At 33.5% G+C, this 11,415-nt stretch overlaps 1 protein-coding gene across 1 annotated transcript; it reads right to left on the reverse strand.

Moving 5' to 3' along the window:
• Positions 1–10,024: 10,024 nt before the first annotated feature.
• Positions 10,025–10,750, reverse strand: LOC145610589 (uncharacterized). Its single transcript, XM_081665901.1, has one exon. The coding sequence runs from the start codon at positions 10,748–10,750 to the stop codon at positions 10,025–10,027; it is 726 nt and encodes a 241-aa protein (XP_081522027.1).
• Between the last annotated feature and the right edge of the window lie 665 nt (positions 10,751–11,415).

Consider the following 11,415-nt stretch of genomic DNA (forward strand, 5'->3'; position numbering starts at 1 on the left):
TTCACTCAAGGTTAATTTTTGTAAGGTTTTAAGGGTTATGTGTTTAGGCTTAATGGAATTGGCCAAATAAAACACGACACCTGTCAAGGCCTTACTTCCAAGTAAAAGGGAGCAATAAACTATTTAATCATATCCGATTGTCAATTAATTCATCGGGTAATTATGATGGAATATAAGTTTATTTTTGGTGGAGATGGATAATTGTTACAACCTTATATGACTAAATAATTAATCTTAACCTCATGTTTGGAAATGAGGCCATAACCTCATATTAACTATCATTACTTATAAAAAAACAAACAAGCAAAGTTATGATTCATTCTTGTGTCACCAAAGAATTTGAAACAAAAAAGGTTCACGAAATTATAAAAGAAAATAATGCTTGTTAAAACTTTTATTTCTGAAGTCATCTTAAAAGAAAATTAAAGTCCTAGAGACATCATTTATTTCAAAAGTCATCTTATAATAAGATTAAAGATTTTAAAACAATAACATTTAGAATTAAAGACTCTTATTTCTGAAGTCATCTTTAAAATAAGATTAAAGTTTCTTAATTTAACACTTGGAATTAAGGCTTTGTTAAAACTCTTATTTCTAAAATCATTTTTAAAATAAGATTAAAGACATTTTCATTAAAACTTCATAAGTTAAGAAGTATATATATATAATATAGTGTAATATAGGTTTTATACCACCATTAGGTTCTTAAAAAGAAATTAATAAATTTTTTTAAAAACAATTAAGAGAAAAACGTGCATATTTCATCTTTTTGATAGCTTGAACTAAAAAAATCATTAAAAATCATAGAAAAATCAAAAATATTATTGTGAGATATGGATGGAAAGCTCTTGAAAAGTTCTATCACTTGAGCTAAAGAAATGGAACTGGTTCTGGTCGTTAGGGTTACTTAACAGGCCAACTTAGGGACGTGGTAAATAAATCTTAACTCTTGAACAACCTTTGCTTAAACTCTTAATATCTTAGGTATTTAAGCTCACTTAAAGAAATAAATCATTCTTAAAAACATTCTTTAGGCAGACTTATGAATGTATTAACCTTTCATATTTAAAATGCATTAGAAAGAGATGCAATGCAAAATGCAATTACCCCCTTCTTTTGTAACCTATCACCTCACCAATAGGCTTGGCTTTCTAATGTGGAGTAATGAAAGATTTAGGGATAATTTAGCACCTAATATCATCATTATCCCTATTGGTAACATCACATGGAAACAACATATTAGTTAGCATAATAATAATAATTAAGGAAATTAAGAAAATATTGAAGATAATACCTTGAGCTAGATGTAGCAATTTTTTGGATAACCTCTTTGGTTTATCAAGGATGAAAATATGATCACTACTTAGTTAAAATGAAATTAAAGAGTCAAAATAATTTTTTTTGGAATTTTGAGATATTAAAAGAAACTAAAGCAAAATAAAGCTAATGATTTTTTTTTTGATTTTTTATTAGAGAAAATAAACTTGAAAAATAAAACTAATTCTTAAGAAATAAACTTTTTTTTTTTGGTTTTAAGATAGAATGGGAATAATCAAGCAATTAAACTAATATTTTTAACAAAGAGAATAATAACAACAATACTTGTATTTGAAGTAGTTTTGTGTTTTTCTTATAGGAATTAAAGATAATAACATTACTTAAGTAAAAAAATTAAAATAGCAACTTAATTATAAGATGCTTTTTAATAAGCTAATAACTTAATAATAAAGCTAAATTAGAGAGATTTTAACTTAAACAAAGATTATAGGAGAAATTTTTAGAGAGAGAAGTTGTAAGAATTTTTGATGTGTTTAAAGCTTGAGAATTTGGGGGGTATTTATAGGAAAATAAAGGGGTTAATTTGCAAATAAAAGAAAGTAAATAAATTAAAATTCAAGGATTATTTTGGTAAATATCAAGATTTTGGTAATAATGAGAATCTTGAAATTAAATTCTCTTGTTTTACGTGTAACAAACTTGCTAATCTGTTTTACAACGCTTAAATTGATAAAATAAAGAAAACCGTGATAAAATCAACTCTAATATTCACATAATAAAAAGGTTCTAAAATGCCATGGTATATAATAATAAAATAAAATGACCAAGTCGTGCCATAACTCAAAAAATAATACTCACATGGTATACAATAAAAGAGTGCCTAAATTTAATTAGTGACTATTGTACTCACCAAGGTGTTAAAACAACACTTATACAATAAAAAAATCAACTCTGAGATGTCAGCTCTAAAAGATACACAAAGACATTAGGTTACAATACTAATAGGGTTGGACAAAATATCTCAGAGTTAGTAAAAAAAGTACAAAGAAAAATAACCCCTACCCTTATTAGATAGTACATATAAATTTACCCAAGAACATCTAAACATACGACAAAACCTTATAAATACGAGCATTTCAAATAAAAGCTCTTACTAAAAAAGTAGATCACATAAAATCATAAGATTGACATGGCCAAGGTGAAAATACATCATACAATATTAAGTCATACAACATAAATTTAAGGTGGTCAAGAGTAAAATATATTCCCTTGACCGAATGACCTTAAAAAAAAGGTGAACTCTTATCTTGCTTTACACTACTAAAACACAAATTTATATTTATCATAGTCGTAAAAAACAAAGACAAAATATACCAAACTGGATCAAAACAACTAGAAAAACAAATAAAACGGAAGCCAAATTCACGTCGGCAAAGTGAATTATCATAACAGAAATTACTATTTGGAATAGTGCCAAATAGTATTTGCGTAGTGTTTTGAATAGTGAAATACAATACATGACGCGTATGAAATCCAGCCGTCCCAATTAGCATCGGATAAATATTGATACAATTGGTCCAAATTGAAATTTATTAGATACAATATTAACCGCGGGAAATAAAAAAAGGTAACATTAATTCACTATTGACAATTGCTTATCAAAATTGAAGAAGGAATACACAAACTAGACTGAGTAAACAAATCAGAGAAAAAAAAAATAAAATAAATAATAAAGAACAAAACAAAAAAACAAAAAAAAAAAGTGAAAGAAAAAAAAAACGAAAAGGAAGTAACATGAATGTTAGAAAGGGATAAATTTTCATAATAGCAAAGACATGATCGATCCTATTTTTTAGGTGATTTTACTATTCATACAATAATTATACGTACAACTATACATTATTTACACTCATACATAATCTCTCTTTTACTCTCATCCATACAATACTCAATTATTCTTAGATAAATATCGATGGGTTTGGTCCAAACTTATATTTATCGGATCAAGTATTAACTGCAGAACAAAAAAAACAAAGATATTATAACAAGCGTACATAAAAAGGAGGTCCCTTTAGCACTACCACATGTAGTACCCATTTAGATGTGGGAATGTTTGTCATTTCCCTATATTGGTTGGACATGAGTCTTTAGAGTAATGGACTTTATAGCTTTGGTAAACTGGTCATATAATAGGGTAGTGCACAAATCACAAAAAAAAAAAAAAAAAAAATCACTAGATAAAAAAAAAAAAGCACTCTAACAGTCTAAGTGAACATATTAATATACTTAGTGGCGGAGCCAGGATTTTGAGAATGGTAGGGCACCGCCTTATCGACTATCTAAAAGCTCTCTTATCATTCCTCTACAATAACATCTATGTACCGCATAGCCACTATGAAATAAAGTCTTAATACTCATATTTGTCAAACCCTTGATTTACTTGTTACACCCAAATTCCAGCCTTTATAAGCAATGATTCTATTAATTTTCTTTTTAAAAACTTTTCTTATAGGTTAAAATCACTAAATGCATTCTTTATAATAAATAGCATGGTCTAAAATACAAATTTTCCTGAAAATGAATACGAGTACAAGTTATATGTAATAATTTGGACATGTACATGTTAAAAGTAATATTTGAAAAACAAAATACAATAAAAATATATAATATTATTTTAGGTCTAATAATTTAGGTATTGTTTAAATAAAATAAAATAAAATGAAATAAAAAAAGAAAAAGAAGAGAGAAAAAGAGAGAGTATGTTGTTGGGAGGAAGAATTAAACCCTTGACCATTAGGAAAAAGAGTGATACTCCTACCACTAGGCTACTAGCTAGTTGCTTATAACATTTTAAGGTGAAATGTATTTTATTTAACTAAATTTAAATTGATTTGATTTTTTTTTTTTTGGCTGGTAGGACACATGCCCTACCAGGTTCTACACTAGTTCCGCCCCTGAATATACTTACTATACTCTAAAGGGTAAAGCTATGCTTGTTTATAAGGAAAATGACATATTCCCCTACCGAGACAAAAAATATTGTACTTTATACTATACGATTATTATACATATACGTATAAAAAAATGGTCTAAAATACTTACTTTTTACTATAAAAAGAAATTATCCTTATCCAAAATCTCCACTCACCACTTAATTCTTATCTTCTTCCATCTTTCTCCTTACCCGAAAAAATCAAACAAAAATCACCATTAAACTCAACCACCATGTTTCAAGAAAACCAAGAAGATCAGCCTGTCTTTACATTTGAGGAAGACATGAGGATGATAAGGGTGTATTTCATGTACATTGTGGGGCTAGTGGTCCTCCTAATGGCCGTATTAATTTACTTGTTAATCCACAAGTAAAAACCCGAAATTACTTCGATGGAGCAGGGTAATAATGCATGTGGTGTAAGCTGTACTTCAATATTTTGTACTTTAGTAATTTAGAAGTACAAATTGTAATATGTATCTTGGAAATTATGAATAAAAAAATTATAACTCGTTTCCTTCGTTTTACATAATAAAACGAGCGTCATTAAGTTTATAAAAAAATAATTAGCAAAATAATAATAATTATTTGCAAAAATGATAACTATAATAATAAAAGATAATTAATAATGTTAATTACAAAGGTAGGATCAAAATTTGGTGTCTACAGATTGCCCCACATTGATTGAGTTTAAATAAACGATAATCAATGTTTGAGAAACGACACAAAATTTTGATGTACGTACGTTTCTAAAAAAAGGAGGAAAATCCTAATTGATTTTCATTTAAACATTAGCTTGAGTGCAGTTGAAAAACTGGCTGAAAATAGAGTGAAATTCTCACTCAATTGCAACACAAATGTTGTCTTGGGGTGCAGTTGAAAAACAGGCTGAAAAATAGAGTAGAACTCTCACTCATTTGCAACACAAATGTTGGCTTAGGGTGTAGTTGAAAAATTGGCTGAAAATAGAGTGAAACTCTCACTCAATTGCAACACAAATGTTGGCTTAGAGTGCAGTTGAAAAACTAGCTTAACCTTACGGAAGATCAAAACTCTAATTTGCACGAGCTCGAGGGAAAATAACAATCATTCTTGAAAAAAAACACAGTTTATGGGTTTCGGATGCAAAAACAACAGGTGGTTTGCACTAAGTTTTCGGAAAAGTAAACTCCTTCGGCTTTTCTTCCTGGCTCCATTACCAACACCAACCCTATAAAAGGAGGTGGTATTCATTCTTTTCTACACTTAATCAAACTTCCTTCTTCTTTTTTCAAGTTTCTTAAGTCTTATTTCTTCTCTCCTCAAATTTCTAAGAAAAAATGAATACAATGTTTCAAGAATTCAATGAAATCAGTGGAGCTAGAAAGCTTCAGCTAAAAGGGGTGGTAGAAAATATTTTTCCACCTCGCCTTTCCCCTTATACAAGTGTCTTCACCAGAACCATCACCCCTCTCCTAGTCATTCACCTCGGTAATCGGTATGATATGATTTATGCTGCTGTTGAATTTTGGGATGAAAAAGCCATGTTTTACATTTGGGGATGAAAAAGCCATGTTTTTCATTTTGGAGAGACGGAAATGACTCCTCTTCTAGAAGAAGCGGAGGGTTTACTAGGTCTTTATAAAGAAGGTCGTGTGATTACACCTGCTGACCCAAGGGCAACTAATGCGACCATGAGGGATTTGCTAGGTATACCATTAAATATGGAAAGCAATTATCGCCTGCTTGACATTTTAATGTTAGAGAATTTCTTTGAAACCTTCTCTTAATCTCATTGGGAATTTGCCAACAATGAGGATTTCAAAAGGTGCAAAGAAAGAGCTTGCATCCTTTTATTGCTCGGCCTTGTTTTGCTCAAGGAATCATTATTTTCCTGTCATGTTCGTTGCCTTTCTTTGTTGTCACAGATTGAGTTAGGGAACCGTTCAGGGCCTCTTGTCCTAGGGGAACTTATGATGGGGCTTGACCATCTAAAACAAAATCCAGGTGGTTTCGTTAAAGGGTGTCCAATTGTGCTTCAACTTTGGTTATGCGAGAAATTCAAGCTGTCTAGACCAACTTTTCGAACTCCTTACCAAACCCGACATATTCGGGAGAGAGGCTTTTTTCCTATATTCCGTCAATGTTGCAACCATGGTGGATGGATAGACCTTTGCCGCAACTGACGTGGAATGGATCTTTTCATTTCTGAACATAAATTCCATAACAATTAGCACTAGCAGACGCAAAGGTGTTCAAATTCCAGGATTATGTCGCGTCACCTTCTATCTTCCTTGGAGATGCTTGAGACAAGCGGGCCAACTCCAACGACTTCTAGAGCTCCATGAGCTTCCAGTGGTACCTTGTACCACCTATGAAATTGGTAATGTGGAAGCTCTTAGGGCATCATCTCGTGTATGGCTATTTGCACGAATGCTCCCTGCGTTTTCAGTTCTTGAGAATGATGTTCCAACCGCATCCTACACAACATGGTTGTTGGAAGACCTCGAGGGTGATGCTTGAATCAATCCTTAGAAGAATTTCCTTATTGTAATTCAATACTTGTACTTGTGTTTCCCTTGTTTTTGTATTTTCAATTCCACAAGAAGAAATCGTATCCGAAGGCATTGGTCTTTAGGGTATGGTGTATGTGGTTTTTGTTTTCATAGTTAAAAGTGGATGTAATCTCGCTAAAAAGAGAGAGAGTTTGTGTTAAAAAAAAAAGTTTGTTCGTTGTAATCTGATGAGTGACATTTATGGCACTCATTTGGTTCCTTTTTGGATGATTTCTATTTCATTTTATCTCTCTTTTCTTCAGTTTTCCTTAGTTTTATTCTTGTTTTCTTCATTTTATGATTTTTGTAGTTAGTTTCTCTATTTTATGCTTTTTCTAGTTTACTTGCTATTTTTCCCTTTTACTTGCTTTTTATCCTTTGATTGTAGGTTGTGATTGATTGTCCAAGGTTTCCTGAGTTTCCTTTCCATAGTTTTCCATTGATTTCCATGCCTAAAGCTTGTGCAAGAAGTTTCAAGTCAAAGGGAGGTTCAAGGAGCATGCTTCAAGGTCTTGTTTATGCCTTCCTCATGGCTTTTATCCTTCAAGAAATTCAAGGAAGTTCCTGCCTACCTTGTCCTCCATCACCATCATCTAGGATGTGTGCACCTCGTGAGCTAGGACAAAGAAGAAAGAAGGAAGCAGCAGAGTTGTGCGGGCGCACTAGAGGAGTGTGCGGCCGCACATCTGTCGTGTGCGGCCGCACACCAGGTGCGTGCGGGCGCACCTGTCTGGGTGTGCTCCCGTGCGCACCATTCTCTCTCCTTCGAGCGCCCGCACCGACGTGGGACTATTTTTCGACGTCTTTCCCAACTTCCTCTTGGGATTGTTAGTTATTTCTTTCCATTTATAGAGAGAAGATTAGATCTTCATTATTGAAGATTTAGATTAGATTAGATTTTAGAGAGAGAAAACATTAGTTCTTAGCATTTTTAGAGAGAGAAAGTGTGGGTTTGATGATTGATGATTGAAGATTGCTTCATTTGATTTGATTTCTATCAAGTTTGTAAGGATTCTTTACTCTTTAATGCAATTCAATGTTTGATTTCATTAGTATTGTTGTTTGATTTGGTTAATTGATAGTTTGATTGATTTGATTGAATTTGTTGGTTTCAATTTGATTTCAATTGATGAATTTGGGAATGATGATTAGTTTAGCTTTGATTTTGTTGTTCTTTATGGATTGTGAGTAGTTTATTTGCTAGGGTAGTGGTGAAGCATGTATTGATGATGAATTGAGATTAATTTGGGGGAAATTGATTGAGTTGATAATGTGATTAAATTGGTTGATTGATTTTGTGCATGTGTGTGCTTGATTAGGCTTGATCACCCTTGTTATTCACACTAGATTGCATTGTGAGTTCACATTGATACGGACCATTGATTTGTGGCTTACATTTACTCGATTGAGATATCTTGTGATGTTTCCTAGCTAGTGTTTGATGTAGTTGATGCTAATTAGACCTCTAGGAGAATAGCTTGATGTACTCTCTTGGTTGCAATATCGGTTTTCCCTCACATTGCTTGACTTGATTGGTTAATTCCCCAAGTTGATTGAACTTCATCGTTGATGCATGTGGATCCATTCCCCTAGTGCCTTAGCATTCATTTAGTACAAGTCTTTTGCATCGCCTAGTTTAGCCTTAGTTTCTACCTTAAACCCCTACTAGACTTCGAAATAGCTTAATTTAGGCATCGTGCATTCGACCTCCATTCCTTTGGGTTCGACCTTGACTTACCACTACACTAAATAGGGGTTTGTTAAGTTACAAATTTTGTTTGATTGGGTGGGGTGGTAGCCCAACGACCTACCGTTTTCCTTCCCATCATAATCATATTTTGTTAAAAATTGACTTGATCATGATCTTTTAATAATATTGAATATTTCTACATGACCATTAAGCATGCAATGCAAACATGAATGAAATCTAAACTTTAACATGATACACATAACTATCTAAAGCTAGTAGGAAATTCGCGTTTTTTTTTTTTTTTTTTTTTTTTTTTTTTTTTTTGCGAATCCCACAAATATAACACTATACCAATCAAGCATAATACTTTTTTAACTGATCAAGGTTGGTGAAATGAACAAATTCATTTCCATCAAGATCCTTCAATTTTACTGCTCCTGCTGGTGTAAGATGTTTGACCTGGAATGGACTAGACCAATTTGGCTTGAACTTTCCACGTGGATCATGAATCGGTGCTCGATTTTCCTTAAGTACCAAATCTCCTTCTTGGATATTCCTTTCCCTGACCTTTTTATTAAAAGCTCGAGCAATGCGTCTTTGATAAATTTGAATGTTGTGCAGGGCTTGTAACCTTCGTTCACTTGCCAAAGAAAGTTCATCATATCGTTCTTTAAACCATTGTTCTTCAGATATCTCGCTTTCATTCATTACGCGAAGCGCTTGAATCTCCGTTTCGATTGGAAGAAACGGATCCATTCCATATACTAAAGAATATGGAGTAGTCCCAGTTGGTGTTTGAATGGAAATTCTGTATCCCCAAAGTGCATAGGGAAGTTTATCAAGCCATTCTCGAGCCGTATATGTCATCTTGGCGATTATCGTCTTGATGGTTTTGTTAGCTGCTTCAATAGCTCCATTGGTTTGAGGACGATATGGTGATGATTGGTGATGTCTGATTTTGTACTTCTCAAGGGTTTCTTTGAGATGACCTTCAAATTGTGAACCATTGTCGGAAATAATTTCAAAAGGTACCCCATACCGACATATAATGTTATTGATTACAAATTTTGAAACTTGTTTTGCCCCTAGTTTCGAATATGATGATGCCTCCACCCATTTCGAAAAATAATCGACAGCAACCAATATATATTGATGCCCGTTCGAAGCTTTCGGATGTATTTGCCCAATGATATCTATGCCCCAGCTGGAAAAAGGCCATGGCGAAGTAAAATTATTTAGGCTAACTGGCGGCATATGATTAAGGTTTGCAAATAGCTGACATTTTTTGCATGTTCGTACGAAATGGATGCAATCACTTTCCAAAGTGGTCCAATAATACCCTGCTCGCAAAATCTTCCGAGCAAGCATTCGTCCATTCATATGAGGCCCACATTCTCCCCCATGTACCTCTTCCATGATCCTTTGTGTCTGCTCCCAATCGATGCATAATTGCAAATTTCCATCGAAACTTTTATGATACAAAAAACCTTTCAATATTGTGAAATGGGAAGCTAGCTTTCGAATAGCCAACTAATCCTTCTTGTGACTTCCTTCAGGATATTCTCCATCGATTAAATACTTCTTAACATCAGTATACCAAGCATCCTCATTATCTTCTTGGGTCAATAAAGCAATTGTTGGTTCAAAATTAACCACTGGAATTTCTTTTTCTACAATTGTTACTGATTGTACCTTCACATCATCGTCCCAAGTTAAATTTACCGCCAGATTTGCCAAAGCATATGTGAAACTGCTTTGTTCGCGAGGGAGATGTTTGAACTCTATTTCTTCAAAGAATGGGATAAATTGTTGAACATACTCTGTGTACATTTGCAACCTTTCGTCCCGAACTTTCCAAGCTCCAATAGTTTGAGAAATTATGAGATAAGAATCACCGTACACGGTGAGATTTTTTGCACCAGCTGCTAATGCTGCTTTGAATCCATAGATGCAAGCTTCATATTCAGTCATAATGTTATTCGTTGTTGTGAAACTAAGCTTCCCAGCGAAGGGAATATGTACTCCATAAGGATCGATCAATAATACTCTTGTACCATTGCCCCTCCTATTAGAGGCTCCATCGAAATACATCTTCCATTGTGACGTACTAAGACAGAAAATATGTTCATATGGAAAATAATCATCAAATTCATCACCCGATATAGTTCCATCAGCCAAAGCTTCAGATATAGCCCTCCCTTTGACAGACTTTTGATTCACACACTGAATGTCAATTGTGACAATATCGCATGCCATTTCGCTATTCTTTCACTCAAGATTGGCTTCTCAAAAATGTACTTGATTGGATCTAACCTCGAAACCAGATAAGTAGTATGTGCTTGCAAATAATGTCCTCGAAACCAGAAAAGTAGTATGTGCTTGCAAATAATGTCGAAGCTTCTTTGTTGCATAAATAAGGGCAATGCAAGCTCTTTCCAAAGGAGTGTATCTAGTTTCATACTCAAGGAACTTTTTACTAAGGTAATAGATGGCTATTTCCTTCCTTGTACCCTCTTGATACTGTGCCAAAAGAGCTCCCATGGCCGTTTCCGTGATAGTAAGATATAATATCAAGGGTTGCCCCGGTTTCGGTGGCATTAAAACTGGAGGATTGGAGAGATATTCTTTCATTGAATCAAATGAGGCTTGGAATTCATCATTCCATTTTGTAGGAACATTTTTCTTAAGTAACTTGAAGATAGGTTCACACCGGGTTGTCAATTGCGACATGAACCAACTAATATATTGAATTCTACCAAGAAATCCCCGAATCTCCTTTTCTATCCTTGGCGGAGGAAGCTCTTGTATGGCCTTTACCTTGTCCGAATCGACCTTAATTCCGTCTTGACTTATGACGAAGCCTAAAAGTTTTCCCGAAGTTACTCCAAATACACATTTCTGAGGATTCAATCTCAGATTGT

This window comes from Chenopodium album, chromosome 24, assembly GCF_948465745.1.
Source record: "Chenopodium album chromosome 24, dcCheAlbu1.1, whole genome shotgun sequence".
NCBI classification, from domain to species: Eukaryota; Viridiplantae; Streptophyta; class Magnoliopsida; order Caryophyllales; family Amaranthaceae; genus Chenopodium; species Chenopodium album.